The following is a 24,122-nucleotide window of genomic DNA, read 5'->3' on the forward strand; positions in this document are numbered from 1 at the left end:
TAAAGGCGTGTGCTACCACTGCCTGGCAATAGCTTGAATTTTTAAAAGATACTCATGACAATTTCTAACAGCCAGTGATCATGTCTGGAGAGATGACATCTTAGGTTCTTTTCCTGTTGCAGTGATCAAATACTCTGACACATGAAGTAGAATAAGGTAGAAAAAGACCAATTATTAGATACTGATTTATTGATTTCTTTAGTGGTTTCCCTAAAGTGCTATCTGTACTGCCAAGAGTGATTTTGCTCCCTGGAACAGAATGGCCTGGAGAAATGGGTGAACCAATGGGTCACGGCCCTTGACAACCTGCAGTCCACCAAACACACTTGGGTCAAATGTCTCTTGCCTGCCGCTCCCTCTCTGTGGTTTTAGAGAATAAATGAGAACGCAAACTGAATCCAGGACTGAGGCCTTCAGGAGCTGTCCTGGCTTCGGCCCACTGGGGACATCTCCTCTTCCACCACAGAAAGGTTCCTGCAACACAAAAGTGACTCAAGGAAGAAAGGCTTGTTCTAGCTTACGTTCTCGGAAGGTACAGTCCATCAAAGTGGGGGAGTCAAGGCAGGAGGAGCCTGAATCAGCTCAACATACTACACCCACAGTCAGGAAGCAAGGAGTCATGAGTGCATGCTGCTGCCCTTTCTGAGTCCCAGCCAGGGAATGGCGCCACCCACAGTGGGCAGGTCTTCCCACTTTAATGCAATCAAGATAATCCCCCACAAGTATGCTCAGGGGTCTCTTTCCCAGGTGACTCTAGATTCTGTCCAGTTGATAATTAACACCATCCATTATAGACAATAACAGAAAAACATGGTTTATAAATATTGTATTTTTTTTTTAAAAAAACTCGAATTTATTTATTTTGTGCATGTGGAGGTCAGAATACATTTGGTAATCAGTTCTCTCCTCTCGTGTGGGTTCTGGAGGCTGAACTCAAGTGCTCAGCCTTGGCAGCAAGCATGCTTACCTGTCAAGCCATGTCACTGGCCCTAACATTACCTTTTAAAAACAAGTTATAATCTCCAGTTAAGATCTTCAGGGTAGGGGAATTAGATTAAAGAAAAATGATAATGATATTAAAAAGCATAATGAGAACTACTCTCTCTCTCTCTCTCTCTCTCTCTCTCTCTCTCTGTGTGTGTGTGTGTGTGTGTGTGTGTGTGTGTCTCAACCTTGATCTGATCCCTGGAACCCCAATAAAGATGAAAGGAGAGAACTGGTTCCACTGAGGGTTCCTCTGACCTTTACGTGTGTCATGATGTGCACGCTCACACACACTCACTCTCTCTCTCTCTCTCTCTCTCTCTTACACACACACACACACACACAGAGAGAGAGAGAGAGAGAGAGAGAGAGAGAGAGAGAGAGATAAAAACAAAATAACATTTCAAAAGGCAATAACAAGGCTATAAGCTGTTGACTATTTTAAAAATTACTTAATTGGAAGCTACATAAATTTGTCTGCTTTTGTATTCATTATCTTAAAAACAAAACAGAAGAGAAAGCTCGTATTTTTCATAGTTTGTTCTTCCTATGATGTACTGTTTCCAGTTCGTTCCATTAGAGCAGCAACTCTGAACCTGTGGGTCACAACCACTTTGGGGGGCAAATGATCCTTTCACAGGGGCTGTCTAAGTCCATCAGAAGACACAGATACTTACATTACGATTCATAACAGTAGCAAAATTACAGTTATGAAGTAGCAACAAAATAACTGTATGGTTTGGAGTCACCACACCATGAGGAACTGTATTAAAGGGCTGCAGCGTTAGGAAGATTGAGAACCTCTGCATTAGAGACATTCTCTCCCAGCCCACTTTGCCTGCCCTACATCCATCTATGATTGTGTAAAAGGGAAGAGAATCAGGATGTTGCTTTTTGCCTCGGGTAAAGAAAGCAGAAAGTTACCAAAACTTGATTTCCTAATTCCTGTGTTCTCACCACTTTTTCTTTTAAAGCCCGGGATTACTTTAGAGATTTTGTTACAGTATCCTAGACCGTGTGCATCTCCTAACTATAATGCATAACTAAGAACTGTGGGGACTTGCGGGGGGGGGGGGGGGATAGGGCTTGGAGACATCAGGAATGGTTCTACAGAGGAGACAGAACCTGCCATGGGGTTGGGAAATCGGACAGGACCTTCACAGATGGTGGGGTGTCCTGGGTTTTTCTGTGGAAAAGTCAGAGAGCAGAGACACTCGGGGTGTGTAGAGGATGCTCTCTCAAGAGCGATACATGACCTGTGAGGGAAGAGAGTGGACTGGTTCACCAGGTGACAGAGCATCTTGAAGCAGAGGGTGAAGTGTTTAATACTGTAGATATGTTTCCTTTTGAGGGGTTTTGAAGAGACTCAGATTAAACTGTGTGTGTGTGTGTGTGTGTGTGTGTGTGTGTGGTGTATACGTGTGTATGTGCAAAACCCAAAACCTTGCCAACAACTGCTTTACTTACCACCCACCCACCCCCTTTCACCTGTAAAACAGCATGTTGTCTGTAACTGTCCCTAAGTATGGAATCACTGCAGGAGACTTTTATATATGCAGGGTTTGCTTTTCTCCTGACTCTTCCTGGTGACACATGGTCTTCTCCATGGCCTCTTGCTTGCATGCTTTGCTCCGAACAGACACCTGTCTCAGAAGAATACTTCAAGACAGCAGCGGAGTCCGCAAGGGAGAACGCTGAGCAGAGTCGGTAGGCTAGGCTAATTAATCTTCACTGATGGCTTAACTAGATTTAGAATTACCTAGGAGACTCACCTCTGGGCACGTCTTTGGGGGACCTTCCAGAGAGGCTGAGCTGGATGCAGATGGCACCATTCATGGCCTGGGGTGCTAGGCTGAACATCACAAGAGGATACCACTGAATGCCACATCCATCTCCCTCTGCCTCCTGTGGCCAGTGTGACCAGCTGCCTCAGGTTCCTGCCGCCATGCCTCCCTCTCCGTGATGGACTCCACCCTCAAACCATGAACCAAAGTCAACTGTTCCTCTCGTAAACTGCTTTTGTCGGGTGTTTTGTTACAGCAGCGAGACAAGTACTAGTAGAGTGAGACCGGAGGCTTTCACTGGTTCTCCGAAGAACTAGCCAAGGATCCCTTATTCCAAAGCTGCGGAAGACCCAGGCACTCACCCTTCAAATTCTCGGAGTTTTCAATGTGATTTATTACCCTTAAGATGCCATGCGGTGGCTGACAACGGAGAGGATGGAAGGAGAGAGAAACGGGAGTGGAGTATAAGCAACAGTCCACACTTCTGTCAGATTTATTGTTATTTACCAGAAGGAAGCAACAGTTAAGTGTTTACCAAAAAATGTTAACTTCTGCTTCTAGAAGCATCACTCTACAATTTTCATCCAACTCAGTCAAACTCTTAGAACTGGAACCTGCTGCCTGTGAACGCTGAGACTCTGTATCCTTCTCCTTGTGTCTCCTCACAGCCCAAACAATGCCCAGCCTGGATGGAGCCATGTTCCCAGTTCGGCCACCCGTGCTGTTGGTGAGACAGCCTCCAGCTCACGTCCTGTTCTTCTAGATGATCCTGCTGCCTCTTAGGCCAATTCCTTTGGCAGCTGCACCTGTGGTTTAAGTATTTGAAGGCGAGACCATGAATCCTGGAAGTTTAAGAGCTTGGCAGCAAAAATCATAAAACTTACAAGTCTTGGCGGATGCAGAAGGCATTAGAAATGTTGGCAGCAGAACTCACCAAAATTATGATAAAGGCAAACCAACCAAAGCCACTGTTACTAGCCATTAACCAGTGCCATGGGTTGTTCTAAGATCTGCGAGCCTGTGGCAAAGCAGATCACAGGAAGAAGAGAAGTTCAGAGCCTGGTACCAGCATTTACTAGCTGGCTGGTGGGTGCTGAGCATCATTTTCCTCTAAACATGACAGTAAGAATTTCCAGTCTATAGGGAATGATCAAGTTGCACAACGGGGGTGAGTGATAAACGGGGACACTCAGTGTCCAAAACATTATCTCACTGTGTCCTACATTAGCCTTGCAAGGAGGGTACGGGCTCTGAGAAGGCAGTGACTTCCCTGAGGGCACATAGCTGGAACTGCTGGAAAGATGGCTCCTCCACTGTGGAGAACTGCTCTTGCAGAGGATCAGAATTCATGAAAATGTGTTCATACACACACACACACACACACACACACACACACACACACACACACACACGCCTATCCTCTTTGAAGCACATTTCTACTGGGAGGTACAATAAATTTTAAGATAAAATATATTAAAAGTAAAAAATAAAAATAAGATGTATTTTGGTAAGCTTCACAAGGACAAAAAAAAAAAAAAAAAAAAAAAACCTGCAAAAGACACACATCAGCCCAACTCTAAATTCTACATCCAGCTTCTGTCGCATAGCAACAGTTGAAGTTCTTAAAGGGTTTTAAGTGGTCCTCTAACTTAGCAGGTGACTAGTCCATCAAGTGTGCATTTTCCAGAAGATGCTGATGCGTTAAGAAAACACTTGGAATTTGTTTATAGCTGAGGCCATTTCTTCTTCCCTGCCCATGTGCATCTGTCATCGTGATGCGACCTTGTGGGAGCTGCTGTGGTTCCTTTATAGACAGTCCTTTGTCCGTGTTCTCAGGAGAGGAATGTTTCACAGTGCCCTGCCCTCCAGAGGGGACACTGGATACCTCTTTCAGGCCAAGAGGAGTCCCCATGTGCCTCTGACCCTCTCCACCTCTGGTGCCAGATTTCAAGAGGAAGGGTGTAGCCGGTGTCTGGGTAGGCCTTACCCGTGGAAAACAATAATTAAGAGCAATGAGAAAAAATACATGGAGTGCTTTAAATAATTTGTAAGCTGCAACAAATAGCTTAAATGGTTGTGGTCTTTGTATATGTTTGTACACACATGTGGAGGTTCTAAAATAATATTTAAAAAAGCAAAATGTGGGGCCATAGAAATGGATCACCTGTTGCTCAAGCAGAAGAAGAGGTTCCGTTCCCAGCACCCACATGATGACTCATAGCCACCAGGAACTCCAGTTCCAGGAGATCTGATATCCTCCTCTGACCTCTGTAGGGAATGGGCACACACACACACACACACACACACACACACACACACACACACACGGTGCACATACAAACAAGCAGGCAAAACATGCACACACATAACATAAAAATAAATAAATCTAAAAAAAATTTTTTTAAAGCAAAATATAGGTAGCATTGGCCCACCATAGGAACCAGACTTATCATACCATGTTCCAAATAGGACCAAGCTGGCAGCTCAGATCACAGGACAAAGGGTTGAGTCACTAGATAATCATTAACTGATTGGAAAAGCATAGTAAATCAGGCATCTTGCAGCATGCTTATTTTGGAAAATTTAACCCTTTAATTCATCCACTGCAGCAGACATTTGGTGAGACACCTGGGCCTATTAAAGTTGCAAGGAGAGAAGAAGACATACTAGGTCGTCATTAGAGATGTCACAGCAGGGCAAGCAGAAACCATCAAGGAAAAGATGGCCAGATTTGATGTTACAAAAGGTCAAACTTGAGCTGGGTGTGGCCAAAAACACCTGGAATCCCAGGACTTCAGAGACGGAAGAAGGAGGAGTTCAACACCAGCCTGGACTACTTAAGATTCTGTCCCCGATTGCAACAGCAGCAATGAATTTAATCAAAGGCTAAAATATCAAAGTCACAAACAGGAGAAAATCAATCCCTGTTATTACTAGGGGTTCCTTTCTCCTTAGCTTGTTAGTTTAGTTGTTTTTAAGTGTATTTGGGCCCACCTGAGCCCAACTTGGAGGTAAGTCCAAGAGTTTTGAAGAAGAGTGTGTGAGAGGTGGACCCACCAAGGCCACGGCATGGGAAGGTAAGGCCCACACAGAGAAGCCTGGTCTGGGAACAGGTTGAAGGAAGACACTTAGAGAACCCTGGTTACCCTAGGGGAGGACTAGTCAGGGGGCTGGCCTTCGACTGACACAAAAGAGAGAAGGTGGGGAAAGAAATTCCTAAAAGGACAGAAATCAGAGAACCTGGGGAAAAAGAAAGCAGATGTCACAAACGAAGCCAAGTGTGGGCAGGGACAGAGATGAATGCTCATATCTATCATCTTCAACTCTGCAACTGCTCATGTGCCGACAGGGCTCTGGTGAGCCAGGGCTGCACATGATGTTATCAAGCTGAAATCTCACGGAGGGAGAGCTTGGCAAGGCGGCTCCATCATGGCTGACTTGGCGAGGAAGAGTCTAGATGTGCAGGTGAGCCCGAAGTGAAGTGGCATGGATATTGTAGTCACCTTGTTGGGCACAAGAACTTGGCTTCGCCCCACAGGCACTTAGCTCCAGTGAAAATTAAACAGTGTCTGAGAATGGGAATCCTATTCCAGTGAAAGGTGCAAAGTTGCTCTGGAATGGTAGGTGGTAAATGAATCGCAAAAATTTTAAGATAGATGAAAGAAAACCATGCATTTGTGAGGGAGGGGGAAGCCTTGCTTTGTGCTGGCATCAGAGTGATTGACAGTTAGTAACGCTAGGAGAAGGAGCTGGTTGTTATCTAAGGAATAAGACATAAAAAATGAGAGCAAATGAAAAACTTCTTCAGGAAACAAGAAATGTGAACGAAGCAAGGTGGTTGGGAGGCAGCAAGTGTGGGAGAAAAAGCTGGAGAGGCTATTTCCCAGCCCCACAGAGGCCACAATGCAGAAGCAGCTAGCTGGCTGGAGAGCATTTGTCCAGCATGTGCACAACTCTGAGTTCAATTCCCAGTAAAGCGCATGTATACACACACACACACACACACACACACACACACACACACACACACACACACACCACTTGTGCTACGCACATGCATACTTTTCATGGGCGGATCTAATATTTCAGTGGGACCAAATATTTGAATGTTTTCTATGACATTTAGAACTGACAAACTAATGCCTAGCCCAATTAAAGTAGGCCTAAAGTCTGGTTTTTAGCTGTCAGTTTTCAAGCTGTGACCCAGAGAGGAGATTTCTCTCAAACTAAAATGTATAAGCATTTGAGCAAAGTGTCTATGCTTTCCTTTATTCTTCACTGTTGACTCCATTCAGGAATCCCAGGCCAGGAACATGTGGTACTGAGAGATCAAGCATTAAATTAAAAAAAAAATTAAAAATACAAGCTGATTTTGGGGATAGGTTCAATAATACATTAAAAATACTATTTCTAAGTCTGAAAAGGAAATTTTTTTTTAAAGTTTTCCAAGATCAAATGATTGCCACATGCGTTTTTGAACATCCAATATTCTAATTTTAGGAGTTGTCTTTGTTAGGTTTCTATTGCTGTGATAAATATCATGACCAAATCTACTTGAGGAGGAAAAGATTTATTTCACTTTACAACTTTTGACTGCATCACTGAGAGAAATCAGGGCAGGAGCTGATGCAGAGGCCATGGAAGAGTGCTGCTTACTGGCTTGGTCCCCACAGCTTATCCAGTTGACGTTCTTTCTTTCTTTCTTTCTTTCTTTCTTTCTTTCTTTCTTTCTTTCTTTCTTTCTTTCTTTCTTTCTTTCTTTCTGTCTTTCTTTCTGTCTTTCTCTCTCTCTCTCCCTCCCTCCCTCTCTCTCTCTCTCTTTTTTTTTAATATATACAATCCAGGACCACATGCTTAGGGATGGCACCACTTACAGTGGGCTGGAACCTCCCACATCATTCTAATCATTAATCAAGAAAATAGCCCATAGGCTTGCCCACAGACCAGACTGCTGGGGGCATTTTCTCAATTGAGGTTCCCTCTTCTCAAATGACTCCAGCTTGTGCCAAGTTGACAATAAATAAATAAATAAATAAATAAATAAATAAATAAATAAATAAATAAATAAACAAACAAACAAACCACCCAACCAGGGCAGGGATATTAGTTTAAAACAAAACAAAAAAACCCAAACCCCACAAGATATCAAAATTGTGTATAAATTTTTACCTCATTACCCAAATCCACAAAAACTTTCATGTCCCTTTATAAAAAGAACCGGGTGAGGTCTTGTTTGACTGACCAAGACAAACACACCTCTGTTCTGGCCGTCAGGACATTACCGCTGCTAGTGCTCCCAGCATGTCACTGAGTCCAAGATGGAGCTGTGTGGTGCTCCTCTTCCTCCAGTAGGAGGAAGCACCTTGCAGCTGACGGTGTTTGCAGCAGCTGGCCACAGCAAGGGCAAGCGCACACCACCATTACTTCCAACGAGCCACGTGCCTTGGGCTCACTCACATGCAGCTGCATGCACTGCAGTTTCAATAATGACAGCAGATAGGGAGCAGGTGATGCGTGGAGGTAAGAAGTCTTTGTGCTGGTTTATGAGTGTCTGTCAATCAATATGATTTCAAAAGAGAAGCTAAAAAAAAAAAAAAACCTGAAACACTTTGAAAAGATTGCTCTGTGATCTGGCTTTAAAGCAGACATTCGTCCTGGGGAAAGAAGACACAGAACAGAGCAGTGGGAGCTTATGCAGAATGCGGCGTTTAAAGTGTTTAAAAATAAAAAAATAATAATAAAATAAAGCTTTTCATGATAGAGAGGCATGCCAGCTCCCAGTAGCACCCCTATCTCCTCCAAAGAAGATGGATGGGCACAAAAGAACCTCCACCTGGAGACTGCTTTAAATGTGGCAACACCAGCCCCTGGCGGGGGAGGGGGGACACCAAAAACTGCCTTTCACCTCAACTGCTGCTAAGACCCTGTCCAGACTGTGGACAGTCAGGACAAATTGCCCCGCTTTGCCTAGACAGGGTAGGCTGGCTTCCCAGCCTCCCCTCCCCTCCCCCAACGAGTTCCTACTCCACAGGAAGTCTGTCAGATCTTCTGGGTCTGGTGGCCCAAGATTGATGCTGCCCTGAGACCTCTGTCCCCAGCAATCACAGAGGGAGGACCTTGGGGTGGCTGTCTAGGCAGCCAGTAACTGTCCCTGTCATTTTTAATAGATTCCGAAGCTGCTTGCTCTGCACTCCTGCTCACTCAGGTGAAATTCATCCATCTCAGAACTCTGATGGTATTTGATGACGAGGCTAGTAATGGGTTGGTCGCTTTAACAGCAGCAGCCAACGCTTCAGCTGCCTTCACAGTTCTCTTCCTGTGTAAAATTCAGGCCACAGGCTTCACTTTCCTAGAGCTACTGCTAGGTCTAGACACAGTTTCCCTAGTTACCAGACTCAGACAGAGAGATAAACTCACAGAGCAGATTTCAATGAAACTTTTTACTGTTCCTTTATTGAAAGGAACTCGCTTTACAATGACTGCTCTCAGTAATCAACCACCTGTGTCTCCTGGTAAATGATTAGATAGGAAAAAAATGTAACGTTTACGTGAAGATATGAAAGCTTAAATTGTGATAAGAAAGTGATGTAAGGTGTATAAATGCAAGTTATAGAGGTCTGAGGATGAAAAACCTTAAGTGGTGATAAAAAAGAGATCTAATGTGTATAAAAAGGTGAAATATGTCTCAGATTTGTTTCACAGTGGGAATACTAATGTGTCTAAAACTTTTCTCTTTTTGTGAACTCAAAAAAATTCTTGTAAGCTCCAGGAAGTCAACTTGGATCCACTTCGAACAGGTCATCAAATGGACTGTCAATCAATGGCCTAAGTTTCCCCACCTACTTCCTGTTCCTGAGGGTGGGATCTCCCCTGGTCTTGGGACTCCCCTTCCTCAATTACCAGGATCTAAGAAAAAATTTCCCCCTAAACTTCTTAACTTTATCTTCTGCTCTGCCATCATCATGCCGGGTCCCCTCAAAATCTGCATTCCAGACAGGTTGAAAATGGCTGCCCCCAAATGGTCCAACCTCACAGACAGCTCCAACTAGGCCTGCACTTTCCTAGCTCTTATCGCCAAAGATGGTCCCACAGAGCCGGGACAGCGAGTGAAACAGCCAGCTATCCCAGGACTTGGCCAGCATCCCGTCTTTCTCAGGCCCCCCAAAGATGTGCCCAGACAACAGGAAGCAGTCTAGAGAACACGGTGCCCCATTCCAGTCTTACCTGCTACTCTTTCCTATTTCCTCACCTTCTAATAATAAACAAAAGGGAAGAATGTCAGTTTCCAGCTCAGCAGTAGCCCGCCTCTGCTGCCAAAGCAGTTAGGTCACCTGCTACCAGGTGCCTTTCCACTGTCAGCTATGAGACATGTGCAGCCGCCAGGCGCAGCCTGCTGCCTTGCTACTTGCTGCTTGCTCTCTTGCCTCTCTTCTTTCTTCCCTGTCTGTCTGTCTGTCTGCCTCTCTCAAGTCCCCACTTTGACATGACCTCTCTACTCTTCCACTCTCTTTCCTGCTCCCCCAATAAACCTCCTGCACTAACGCTGTTTTGAGTGGAGTGTTTGCTTAGAGGCAGGGCCCACCAAAAGGTACCCACTTCACCTTTCTGTTTTTATCCTTTCAAGTGGATGTAAGTTACACACATCCAACAGTGGAGTGATGTGCTTATACCTTGTCCTCACAGAGTACTTTATAGGACTAAATAGAAGACGTCGTGGGGGCATTGGTGCAAAAAGATAGCCATTGCAGCCCACGCCGGGCAACTGAAGGCAAGAGGAACTGTCAGCAATCGGAAGGCACAACGCCATTTCAGAGCAGAAGCCAATAAGCAAGGCTGCCACTCACAAAGGATTTTCCTTTGCGGTTTATTTTTAAGAAGAATGACATTAGGGAGGCAGCTCGGAGTGTAAGGTGTATACTGTGCAAGCATGAGGACCTGAGTTCAGATCCCCGGGACCCACAAAGAGTGCTGGGTGTGGTGGTGCACTACCCATAGCCCCAGTGCCAGGGTAGGGGCAGAAATAGGCAGATCCCAGGGGCTCATTGGCCAGATGGTCTACCTAAAACATCAAGCTCTACATTCAGTAGATGGATCTCAAAAAAACTGAGATTGAGTACCTGCAGAGTTAGCTCAATGGTTAAGAACACAGGCTGTTCTTCCAGAGGACCCAGGCTCAGTTCCCAGCACCCACATCAGGTGGGTCACAACTCTCTGTAACTCCATTTCCGGGGGATTAGAGCCCTTTTCTTGCCTCTAAGAGCATCAAGTTTTGAATGGTGCACAGATATACATACAGGAAAATATTCATACACATAAAAATAAAAAATAAGGTAGAGAACAATAGAAAAAGACCTGATGTTGACCTCTGGCCACCACATGAACATGAATAGGCAAGATAACCTGTACACACACACACACACACACACACACACACACACACACACACACACATGCATGCAAGCTGATTAAGTACATTTAAAATGGATAGCATTACAGAACAGATGAACACATTCCCATTTTGTAGGGTGTTTACTCTTACAGTTATCAACATGGATTTATTTTCATGTCCTTTGCTCTAAAATTTAAACCTAAAGATGATATGTCCTCTGTTATTTAAAACACAAAGAATCTTGGCCCTGAAAAGCTACTTTGTAAGCTCCACAAGGTTCAGCCTGTACCCAATTTATTCACTGGAATCCCCTGTCCCTCCCTCCACACTGAAAAGGGCAGTTACTACAGTAATGCCAGTGAGTGGATGGAATGGGATAGTCTCAATGGAACATTCCTTCTTTCCAGATTCCTGAGGTTTGCTCAACTGGTCACCTAAACTCCTCTCCCTTCAACGTGGATTTTAAAACTCTTGTTCCTTTTAGTTTGTTATTTTCTGACTGTGGAGCACTGAGACAGCTTGAATATTGTCCATCCATGACTTCAAAGTGACAGTTTTCACAGCCAGCACCCTCACCTACCCCAGCGGAGGTCTGGCTGCCCCAGGAAGAGCAGGTGCAGACAGTCTTGTGTCCTGCCCAAAGGTCCTCTGCCTGACCTCATGTGACTTCTAGAATTCTCCCCTGACACCTGTCCCAGGACCAATCCAGCGCTCTCCAAACCACAGATGAAAACCATCTTTGATGCAGAAAATGGGACAATGACAATACATTTCTAGGAGATGGGAATTCAAGACATCCCAATACACGTATGTGAATGACAGTAGTTATGTTAAGATTAGAAAGCTCAATAAAACTGAAAAAAAAAAATCAAACCCACAAACTCACATGAATATTTGCTTTCCACATTCTAAAAAAAAAATGGGAATCTCTATGATGAAATAATGTATCGATTATGTTGTCAACACAATCTCTTAGCTCAGTTGTAGGCAATATTTTTCTTAAATGACAAGCATTAATCAATATGGCCTATGGACATCGATCCTTCAGCCTGTATGACTGCTACTGTAATAATGACCAAAAAATTCATTTCTGCAACCTAAGCTCATGGAATAAAGCCAGCTCTACTAGTCAGCTTTATCTCAGAATTTTATAGAGGCTCCATGGATATTAAACCTGAGGTATTTTAAACTCCATTGGCTCATGAAGATGGTAACCTGAGGTTGGCTGTTTGGCTGCTTGCCTAAAAGGCAAACAGAAATGTATTTGCGGATGGTCTAGCTTCATCTTCTGATCAAGAACTGATTCCCTGTAGCTTTAATTCCAGCTTCTTACAAATGAGGCTTAACTGGTTTTTCCCCTTAATTGTTCCTTCTAGAAGGCTTCTGGAGTCTCTAGTTCTCAGTTCTATGTACCTAGAATGGTCTGATTTTACACGTGCACACCAAGAATTCAAAACAACACACTAAATAAAAGCTTAACGCCTCAAAACATCAGTGCCATCACTTCCTGGTGGCAGCTGCTAGACATGTTAGTAACTCCCCAAAGCATCAGTGTCTCCTTCACAGAATGGGGAGAGTAATTGTACCAACCTTCTAGAATTTGGATGATTACAGGAGTCAAGCGCTCAATAAACCTTAGCTGCAAGCATTATCATCACAGGGCATATCGGGGTCTATTCTTAAGAGTAACTAGGATCTTACCTCTGTTGGTGTTGCTCCTCTGCTTACCAATAGTCAAGCTCCTGTTGCATTAAACTAACAGGCCTGGGGATATAGCTCATCCGATAGTGCACTTGCCTAGCATGTACAAAGCCCTGGATTCAATCCCCAGCCCGCATTAGCCAGGCATGGTAGGGTACATCACCCTCAGCTACCTAGCAGGTTCAAGTCAGCCTGAGATACGTAAGTCTGTCCCCAAAATAAATACAATATAAATGAGAGAGAGAAGGAGGGGAACTGGGAAATAAATACTCGTATTTCCCCGACCTGTTCCTTACCGGTTTTAGGTAGGCAACATTGCTGTGTCGGATGTCATTCAAGAGCTGGTCTCTGGGAGTGATTTCCACGAGCGGGGGTGGTCTATTTCTCGGCACCGGCTTGAGCGTTTTGATGACATCTTTGAGGTTGGTTTTCTCCTGTGCCTCTCTGGCTTCCGGCATTCGAGATTTGCGCTGAATTCTCTTCAGCTTCACCACCCTGAAGGAGTCAGGGTCGGTCATGGACTGTGGAGGTTGGGGTGGATTTTTCATCATTTCCTTTCTTCCACCAAAGGGGACTTCCTGAGCCGCGAGAGGCCGTCCGGATGAAGGCTGGAAAAACTCCTGCATTCTGGGATCGGGCATGGGTCCTCCCAACCTCTCCCACATCCCAGGGGGCAGCCCCAACCCATTCTCCAACATAGCTATCAGCTTTCTCTGCTCTTTAAGTTGCTGCTGCTGCTGCTCCTCTTGTCTTTTCTGCCTCCGTTTATCCTGGTTCCTGGTAAGCAGATTCGTCACCACCATTCTGGGGCCCGGAAGCTCGAAATGGTAGCCCATCTTCAGCAGAGTGTTGTTGGCCTTCAAAAGCCTTGATATTTCCATTTCGGCGTGGTGGCCCAGCATATGCCTCTGGTTGTGAAAACGCAGCTCGGTGAGAGTCTCGTTAAACTGGAGGCACCTCATGATGGCCACGATGCCCTTCCCTGTGATGAAGTTGGACTCGATATTAAGCGTGGTGATGCTCCTGTTTTCCCGCAGCATGTTGGCCAAGGCGAACGCTACACTCTCGTCTGCACCCACGTTAGCCAGACTAAAGCTTTTGATGTGTTTGTTCTTCTTCATGGCATTGACAAAGTCCAGTAACATTTCTTTGGGGATGTTTTCAATGTTGTTCAGGTTGAGCTCCTTCATGTCGGGGTCGTTCTGTCTTACTCGTCTCAAGCTTCCATCCAGGTCTGTCTGGTTCCCTGAAGGCCTTGCACTTACCTTCAGAAAGCTGGTGTCGAGAGCTAACTTCTTAGGGTCTAATTTGGCTATTTTCTTCTCAAGTTTTTCTTTGGTCTCTGGTCTGTCTTTTTGTTCTTCTAGTGCTTTCGTGGTCAGCTGCTGACAGGCGCCTGAATTGTTCTGGGTTTGTTCATTGGCTTTTTCATCTTCATCATCTTCACCCTCTTCATCTTCTCCATCCTCTTCATCTTCTTCATCCTCCTCCTCCTCTTCATCTTCTTCATCATCATCTTCTGTTTCTTGTATATTGTTACCCCCATTAGATTCTCTTTTATTTGCAACTATTTCACTATTAAGCTTTTCTTTTAAAAACTGGGGCATGTTTTTAATGCCTTTGTCTCTTACTTCATGATGTTTTTGAGTGTTTTCCTAAAAGACAGGTATGTGACAGTTAGAATACATGGGGCTCAGCAGTTAGGAATATTTGCTGCTCTTCGGGAGGACCTGAGCTTGGTTCCCCAACCCCACCCATGTCTGGCTACTTAGAGCGGCTCCCAACTCCAGCTCCAGAGATTTGATGCCCTCTTCTGGCCTCCTCAGGCACTATTCCCAAATACACTAACACTAATTTCACACACACAGGCTCCTCCAACGTACACACAATTAAAAATAAAAACAAATCTTTAAAAAAAATATTTTTAGCTGGGCGGTGGTGGCTCATGCCTTTAATCCCAGCACTTGGGAGGCAGAGGCAGGTGGATCTGTGTGAGTTCAAGGCCAGCCTGGTCTACAGAACGAGTTCCAGGACAGCAATGCTACACAAAGACACCCTGTCAGAAACCCGTCTCAAAAAAACAAAAAAACAAAAAATAGAACATTTTCAGGGATGGGGAAATGGTTCAGTGGGTAAAGTACTTGCTCCACAAGCCTGGGGATCTGAGAACCTGAGTTCAAATCTCCAGTGCCCACATGAGGTAAGATGAGAGATGGGAGATAGAGACATAAGAATTTCTGGAGGCTCATGGGCCAGCTAGCCCGGCATATGCAGTGGTGAATAAGAGACCCTGACTTGAACAAGGTGAATGCTGAGGACTGACACCTGAGGTTCTCTCTCTCTCTCTCTCTCTCTCTCTCTCTCACACACACACACACACACAAACATGTACACATCCACACACATATATACATAAAAGATTTTGTAAAAACTTGCCGGGCCGTTGGTGGTGCACGCCTTTAATCCCAGCACTCGGGAGGCAGAGGCAGGCAGATCACTGGGTTCTGGGCCAGCCTGGTCTAAATAGTGAGTTCCTGACTAGACAAGAAAGGTCTGCTGGTTGTCCAGTGTTTGTACTGTGTGGCCTTAGGTTTTAAGTTTGCCTTGTCTTTCTGATACAGAAGACCCTATGATAAGTAAATACAACTAAATAAGGATGGACTTTTGTAGACACACACTTGGGGCTGTGCTTCTCTCCTTCCAGACACTCATCTGTTGGGTTCTTTGGAAATTGGTTCCTAGAACACTAAAATTGATGAATGCTTAAGTCTCTCATATATAGGAGATATATACATACATATATATGTATAGACACACATACACATATATAGCCTGCACACACCTAACCCATACAAGCAGTATTATACATTGTCTCTAGACAATGTAATGTCTACTACACAAGTAATGTAAACAGGGATACTGTATTGTTCAAAAAAATGAAAAGAAAAAAATCTGTATAAATCCAGTCCACGTGGCAAAACAAAACAACAAAAAACTCTTTTTAGTGTTTTCAATTCACAATTGGTAGAATTCAAGGCTATAGTCCCTGAGGATACACAAGGCCAAGTGCATTAAAATAAAACCTAGTTAATTTTGTTTTGAGAGTCTATATTTTAAAAAATGGTGTTAAAATATATTTGGAAACTTGATGATACAGATTTTAAAGTCCATGTACCAAAGCCTTTATGTGTAGTTGAACAGGAGTGTTTGCACTCGACGGCACTGTGTTAGAAAAGAATTTCCCTGTACGCTACAGGTAAACAGCCTTCTGAAAGTACCCACTGCTTTCATCGACAGGCACACTGCATTTCTCGAGAATATGACATGGTGCAGGGAAGTGAGAGGAGTCTGAGAAGCTAGAGTGTGTTTTTAAAACCTTGGTTTGGAACCTGGCTCTGGAAAAAAAAAAAAAAAAAAACCGCCAGTGTTTTCTAATGTCATTAGTCTCTGAAGGAAGAGCCAGCCTTAAATGGAATGGGATTAGGGTGAGATTTACAACTCTTTGCTCTGTCTGGGAAGAGAAAGGACAGTCTTTCAGGTCAGTGTTTACTAGATTCTCGTGCATCGATGACTACACTCTTCACCCATCTGTGTATCTTGTAGGTGTAATTCTGAAAGCTTGGAGAAGTCTGACACACGGCAGTCTGAGCAAAAACTTAATGCTGATGATACATTGAAGGAGTAGACAACATAGTCCTTAACTTCCTCCTAAAGCCTGCACCGTCGCATTCCCCATCTGTCCCAGCAGGGGGAGTCCAATCATCAAGCTGGTTAATGTACACCAAGGGTAGAAAGAAAAAAAAAAACAAACAAAAAAACACTGATTCTGCATCCCTCCTAAAGTGGGTATTCGTGTGGGATTGTCTTCAAATCCACAGACCTGCAACTGTAAGAAGTTTGCAAACCACACGGTAAGCTCTAGCCTGATCAAGCCAGAGATTTATTTCCTGGAGTTCAGATCGTGTTGATGTTCACTCCTACCTTTCATCACACCAGTGTGACAGCAATGTGATAAGATACACCTGTATATAGCAAGTGGGTCTGAAGAAATTGTACTTGGGAAATCTGTCTTCTTTTTTCCCAAGTCATTTGTAAGTGCGACGTTAAAAATCTATGCTTTAGGGCCATCAAGATGGCTCAGCAGGTAAAGGCAGCTGCCACCAAACCTGACCTACAAACACACACACACACACACACACACACACACACACACACACAAATAATAAAATGTAATTAAATTTTTTAATTGTGCTTTATATATAGTAGGTTTGTAAAGCTCATGGCAGTTCTAGTTTTTAGATTGAGATATCTCAAGAAATCGACTCTCTTAAAAACAGCTTCTTAGCCACCAATTTCTTTACATCATCATTGATGCTCAAAGGACAGTATGCCCACATTCTCAGTCTTGGGTTTGGTTTAGTGTGTATGGCCAGATTTCCTCAGAACCGGGGAGTCTTTGACACTATATGTAAAATATTGTGTGTGCACAAGCAGGCTAAAGAAAGGGGGAGTAGAGGTTTTGATGAGATTCTCAAAGGGAGAAGCCAAAAATGTCAGAACAGCTGCTTCCGGGTTATGAGTTAAAGCACTATATATCATGGCCACAGACCATGAACTCCACACAGGGACCCCAGTGTCAGTGTTGAAAGAGAGACACTGACAAGAAGTCATCAGCTTACCCCCTTGCAATTATACTGTTCTTCAGAAAGTTACAGTATGGGATAGGACTTGATATTGTGATTTAATTTAGATGCAGTAGAATCCAAAACAGAACCACATCCTGTAGTCTTGAGAAATCACCATTGCAAAACAGACCCTGCCAGCCCAGCCCCGGCAGCCATTTGTGTCCCACACAGATCCCTGGTTACCTCAGACTGCACAAAACTGACGGGAACTCGTTCATCCTCCAGCATGCGTCTAGACGCCTTTTGCAGATACATGTAGTCAACGAGAGACTTGTGGTCAAAGTTTCCCGTAGGTGCCTTGTTGGTTTGATCTTTTTGGATCATCCCTACAGGTAGGTGGGGGTCAGGGGCCATGACTTCCATCTCCGACTGCAGCTCCCTCAGCTCTTCAGGGGACAAGTTGGCCAAGATCTCATCTTCATTAAGCTCCTCACTGAGGGTGTCTTCTTGATCGGAATTTCTGCTGTGCTCCGACATTGCTTACTTTTTCTATTTGTTTCTAGATCACCAGAAAAGAAGAAATAATCCAAGATGATTAAAAAAAAAAAACCAGTATGCGAAAACCTAATTTGTCTTCAGGTTAACGAATAATCCCAGGTCAACCCACCCTTGAGATATTTTCTCCCTCAATGGTGTCTGTTGAGTTGTTAGGAGTGACTACGGCTCGGCTCATGTGGGATCTATATTAAGCAAGGTTTTCTGGGCAGAGTCAGGTTGTGGAACTACTACATGACTCCCTTTTCGGCAACTTGAGTCAGCTGGACAAATCCACCTGACATTTCAGTACAGCTGCTGCGCCGGCCGGGAGTAGCCGGCCCCCAGAATCTGTGCAGGAATAAACTGCATTCTTTTCTAATGCCCTCCCGTGGTCGGGTCCAACTCTGTGCAGCCCCCACCCACATGCCCTAGATCACCAGGGGGAGCCTGTTGGGGCTTATTTAACCAGCTCACAAAACATAAGAGTGAAAATCCGAAAATCCAGCCAGCAAACGCAGTTTTTCTGGAATGAAAGAAAAGCCCCTTGAAGGTGGAAGGCAAGCTTCCAAGCTTCGTCTCTTCTCTTCAGCAGGCTCTGAAAGCCGTACCCCTGGGGAGAACAGCTCAGCTCTTGCTGTGGTATTCACCCCTGTGTAAGTGAAACTGTGCAGGCTGCCCTTATCTGCATCTAGATCCTGTGACCTGACAGATGGGGATAAGAGGCCCCTGAATTTCCATGTAAGGGAGGGGTTGAGCATTTTAAAGCATTTTTGTCCTTAGTGTCTATCAAAGCTAGATAAATTAAGATAAATCTGAAGATAAATGTTTTTTGTTGTTGTAGCTTTTGTTTTCTTTCTTTTTTTGTTTTCTCTTTCCCTTCCTTCCTTCCTTCCCTCCTTCCTTCCTCCCTCCCTCCCTTCCTTTCTTTTTTAAAAATCAAACCATTGAAGTACTGGGGAAAAACTGTGAAAAGAATTTTTTTTAATTTGGGTGGGGCAATTTTTTTGGGGGGGGGGTTGAGACAGAGTTTCTCTGTGTATCTTTGCGCCTTTTCTGGAACTCACTCTGTAGACCAGGCTGGCCTCGAACTCACAGAGATCTGCCTGCCTCTGCCTCCCGAGTGCTGGAATTAAAGGCGTGCGCCACCACCGCCCAGCCAATAATTTTTTTTCATGCTACAAATGTACATTTACATTGACCCAGAAATTCTACTTTTCGACATGTATCGATCAGATATACTCCCACGCAAATGAAAGTGCAAATGTATACGTACATTTATTGACTATATCAAGCTTTAAAACAGTGTGCATGACAGGATATTTTTGTGGCAAAAAGTTAAAAGAATGTATTTAAGTAGAAATAAAAGCCAGGTATGGTTCTGTACACCTTTAGTCTCAGTACTCAAGAGGCAGAGGCATGCCAAACTCCATGAGTTCAAGGTTAGCCTGGTCTATAAAGCAGGTTCCAGGACACCCAGAGCTACATTGAGAGAACCTGCCTCAAACACTACCCGACCCCCAAAATGATAAATCTAAAATCATTATTTTAATGATTTATTTCCATAATCAGGCAGATTATTGAAAAATAAATAGGAAACGAAACATTTTAGGTGCTTTTAGAGAGGGGCATGGATGTCTGAAGGACTGGGATGGGGAAAGACTTCACCACTATAAATCCTTTTTAAAAAAAAAAAAAAATTTTTCTTTTGTTTTTTTGAGACAGGGTCTCTCTGTGTGTAGACTTGGCTATCCTGGAACTCATGCTGTAGACCAGGCTGGCCTTGAACTTGGAGCTCTACCTGTCTCTGCCTCCCAAGAGCTGGAATTAAAGGCACGTGCCACCACCATCCGGCTATTTTCAAATTTTGAATTTTGCAGCTCTTTACTCAGAAATACAGATATTTTTCTACAAACCTGAAAATGACATACAAAGCTAGAGAGAAAAATGAATTTTTCACCTTATTTCCCTGTTGACAGCAAGGATAATGAATGCTTTTTCTTCAGAAATAGGAACCCCATACTATGATATCCCCTTTATGGCTTTCAGCAGTTTGGACATTAAACCCAGGGATCTGGCCATGGAAGCCAGTACTCTGCCCCTGGCTGTGTCCCTAGCCCTGTGTTCTTTGGTTTACTGTTTGTTTTTGATATAGAGTTTTGTTCTGTAGCTCTTGAACTCACTCTGTGGTATGGCTGCCCTTGAACTTGCAGCCATCCGCTTGCCTCCGATGCCCAAGTGTCATGATGACTGTGCGACGTCCGGTCTGCTCCCTGTGTTTCCTAGTTGATGAAATCAGACTAGTTTTGAGGTAATTACATATTCTAGAACAATGTAATTTTTAAGATTTCCCTGTCAGGAACTATAGTTTACAAATTTCATAGCTCATGTAACCAACCCTTTAATTGTTACATATCTAAACTGTTTTCATTTCTCACAAGTACAAACAGTTCTTTGATGAACATCTTACTAGCTACATATTTGTATATATCCAAGTTTATTTGCTTAGGGTAATTGGGTAAATTCTAAGAAGTCAAATTGCAGAATCAAAGTATATGAAAAATGATTTGTTTTTCATATAAATGCCTAAGTGATTCCCTTTTTGTTTTTTGCAATATATCCCCAGCATGGGTAAATTATATACATATGTTACTATTCCTCATGCACACACACACACACACACACACACACACACACACACGTATATATGTATTTGTGTATGTGTGTTGTGTGTATTTGCATATATACACACACACACACATATTCCTCCATGCTCCAGAGCTCTGCATGCAGAGTAAACGAATCAATCAATAAAAAAAAAAATTGCATCTGAACATTACGTGCTTTTTTCCCTAGTCATTCTCAAACAGCACAATCTCTCATATTTCAGAACAACCACAGAAACAGCTAAGGAAAAACAAAAACAAGATAAAAAAATATAGAACATTAAAAAAATTTTCTTCTACGAGAGAAACCATTATATTAACAGCCATGAACAAAAGCGGCTTTAAAAATATTGGCAATTTTCCAGAAAGCGGCCAAGAGCCCCTTAGATGGGATTCTCTGTAAAGAACAGAAAGAAGCCTAACATTGAAATGTAAATAAGAGATCCTCCCTAAAGAAAGGATCTGAATTCTTTCAGATTATCATTTGGTCCTGATGTTGTTTCCACATGCCCCAAAGCCTCTGATGAGCAAGCTGATTGAGGATTACTACAAGGAGCCCTGATTCCTCTGACAGCCTCTTTCAGGGGCAGGAAGTGGGTAAATCTCTGCCAGCTGCTTCCCAGGGCACCTTACCCGCCTGCTGACAGAGAGGGTTTTGCGGGTCTAATTAGCCTCCTTTGACACTGAGATGAGTTAGCTGTGTTTGCTCCTTGTGGTGCTTTACAGCGGCCATAGCGTCCCACATCAGCATCCAACACAATGGCAAAAGCAAGCAGCTAGCTACCTGTGGGGACGTCACCTGCACAACCCAACAGCTCACAGAGAACTGACTTTGGATCAGAGTCTAGAGGAGGAAATGAAATTGGCTCCCTCCTAGGAACTCCTGAATCAAAATTCTCAAAATTGGGTCTTAGAATCTGTGCTTTTTTTGGAATCTCGAACATTCCAAGATTTTACCTGCCTCCAGGGCTTTGCACATGCTGTTCCCACTGCTTTACGCTGATCTGAGCTCATCTCTCAGACTTCAACGCAACCAGAAATGATTGACACTATCCTGGGTGTGGGTATCCCATGGCAAGCGCTCATCTGACAGGCCAGGCTCGAACAGCTTGTCAGAGTGTTTGCTGAGGGCCTGTTTTGTGCCCTGCACTATGTTAGGTACCTAGGAATGTGGGAGTGATCAAGACAGAGAAAGTAAGGTTCTAAAGAAAGAGACGATGTCCATCACTTTTGATTGCAGTAAATGCTAGAGGAAGATGGATTCCGTATGTTAGAGAACAGCGGTGGAGAATGATGGCACCCAGGAAGGGAAGTCTGAGAGACAAGCACAGACCTGTGAAGAGCAACGGGAATGGTGTGTGCAAAGTCTTTCTGGCGGGTCAATTCTTGGAACATTCTAGGTCCTAGAATCTAGGAAGTTACCTAAGCCTCACATGACTGGCCACTGTTGGGCCGGAGGATTTGGGGGCAGGGCCAGGCAGGGCCAGGCAGGATGTGTGTTTATGTCCAGGACTAAGTTGTTCCTTCTAAGCATCATTGGGAACCAGCAGAGGGTTTCACGTGGAGTGCACTGTAGTTTATGCTTTCAGAAGGCCACTTTGGCTACTGTTTAGAAAGCACGTTGGATGAGTTAGAGGATAGGCAAGAATAAAAACAGCAGATGAGCAGATGTCTTCAGATAGCCCTTAATAATGAAGGAATGTCAGCATTTGGAAGGCGGTGTGTGTGTGTGTGTGTGTGTGTGTGTGTGTGTGTGTGTGTGTGTGTCAGGCCTTTTGCTGTGTCAGCCACAAATAAGGCTTTAAAAACTCTACAGAGTTTCCTTCTAGATCTCTGATCTTTAGTGATGGCAACATTTTGCTCTATGCCCCAGTCCCCCACCCCACCTCCCCTGCCGCAGAGGAGGAGCACATCTACTTTTAATGAAGGAGGAGGCAAAGGGGGAGAGATTGAGGAAGGAATAGGGGAGAAGAGTAGGAGTTGGGCAGAGAAGAGCAGGGAACTGGAATAATGGAGTAAGGGAGGGAAGACCACGCCAAAGAGAACCAATTGCTGTCTGCTCCCTACATCTGAGACAGTCTAATACGTGTGTGTGTGTGTGTGTGTGTGTGTGTGTGTGTGTGTGTGTTTCGAGACAGGGTTTCTCTGTGTAGCTTTGCGCCTTTCCTGGAACTCACTTGGTAGCCCAGGCTGGCCTTGAACTCACAGAGATCTGCCTGGCTCTGCCTCCCGAGTGCTGGGATTAAAGGCGTGCGCCACCACTGCCCGGCCCAGTCTAATATTTTCAAATACATTGGGGAAAAAGGTTAAATACCTGGTGACTTATCTCTGTAAGAGATTAATAATCATAACCTTCATTTGTCTGGAAAGATAAAAGTATATATAAGTTTACTTGAAAATTGCCTTAGTAACTCTGGAAAGCTGCACAGGAGAGGGACACTTGCTATGGAGGCTGAAGTGAAGCACACCACTAGAGGAACAGACGGAAGAACTGTAAGGAGTCTTTCTCTGTCCCACCAGCCAGCTCCCAAATAGTGACATGGAGGCTTATATTAATTGTGAAAGCTCAGCCTATAGCTTAGGCTTGTTCCTAACTAGCTCTTATCACATAAATGAACCCATATTTTTTAATCTATGTCCTACCATGTGGCTTTTCACCTTTCTTTCTTTGTGTACCTTTGACTTGTTCTGTGTGTCCTGGCTTCTCTGGAGCACCTACATTCCTCTTCCTCTCTCTCTGCCCAGAAGTCCCACCTATGTCTCCTGCCTAGTTATTGGCCACTCAGCTCTTTATTAAACCAATCAGAAGGTAACTTGGCAAAGACACATCTTTACAATGCAAACAAATGTTCCATAACAAAGAGTGTTTGAAGTGTGATGATCTCTCTCTCTCTCTCTCTCTCTCTCTCTCTCTCTCTCTCTCTCTCTCTCTCTCTTCTGTGATGGGAGGTTATAAGATTCCTGGCTTTTGATCAACTTGAAGCTCGTAAGTGTGTGTGTGTGTGTGTGTGTGTGTGTGTGTGTATGAACTTACAGCTTGAAAAAGTCGCCTGCCACTCTCTTGCTCAAGTCCCCATAGAGGATTCCTGTAGTCGTAGGGTCCTTCAAGATCTGGACTCTGCCAGGCGAAGAGAGAGAAGGGTTCTATGAGCAAGGGAGCAAGGGGCATCAAGGTCATGATGGGGAAACACAGAGACAACCAAACCAAACTAGTGGAAACTCATGAAATTTAGACCAACACCTGTGGAGCCTCCATGGGACTGGACTAGGCCCTCTGCATAAGTGAGACAGTTGTGCAGCTTGATCTGCTTAAGGGACCCCCTGGCAATAGGATCAGGATCCATCCCTGGTGCATGAGCTGGCTTTTTGGAGTCTACTACCTATGGTGGAACACCTTGCACAGCCTTGATGCAGGGGGAAGGGATTAGACCTGACTCTG

The 24,122-nt window shown here is 44.2% G+C and overlaps 1 protein-coding gene across 5 annotated transcripts in view; it reads right to left on the minus strand.

Moving 5' to 3' along the window:
- Nucleotides 1-3,231: 3,231 nt before the first annotated feature.
- The window catches only part of Lmod3 (leiomodin 3), a 60,675-nt gene continuing 39,784 nt past the window's right edge, over nucleotides 3,232-24,122 (minus strand). For 2 of the 5 annotated variants that reach the window (XM_076567436.1, XM_076567437.1), the window contains 3 exons: nucleotides 17,727-18,042; nucleotides 13,155-14,513; nucleotides 3,232-3,574 (listed from right to left, as the gene is read on the minus strand). In XM_076567436.1, the coding sequence (XP_076423551.1) occupies nucleotides 3,548-3,574; nucleotides 13,155-14,513; nucleotides 17,727-18,020 (1,680 nt within the window). In that variant the 5' untranslated portion in view covers nucleotides 18,021-18,042 and the 3' untranslated portion in view covers nucleotides 3,232-3,547. Of the gene's footprint in view, nucleotides 3,575-13,154; nucleotides 14,514-17,726; nucleotides 18,043-18,150; nucleotides 18,300-18,494; nucleotides 18,629-20,200; nucleotides 20,300-23,717; nucleotides 23,802-24,122 lie in introns of those variants that run through there. The other 3 variants (XM_042273705.2, XM_076567438.1, XM_006972573.4) reach the window with 3 other exon arrangements.

This window comes from Peromyscus maniculatus, chromosome 3, assembly GCF_049852395.1.
Source record: "Peromyscus maniculatus bairdii isolate BWxNUB_F1_BW_parent chromosome 3, HU_Pman_BW_mat_3.1, whole genome shotgun sequence".
In the NCBI taxonomy this organism is placed as follows: domain Eukaryota; kingdom Metazoa; phylum Chordata; class Mammalia; order Rodentia; family Cricetidae; genus Peromyscus; species Peromyscus maniculatus.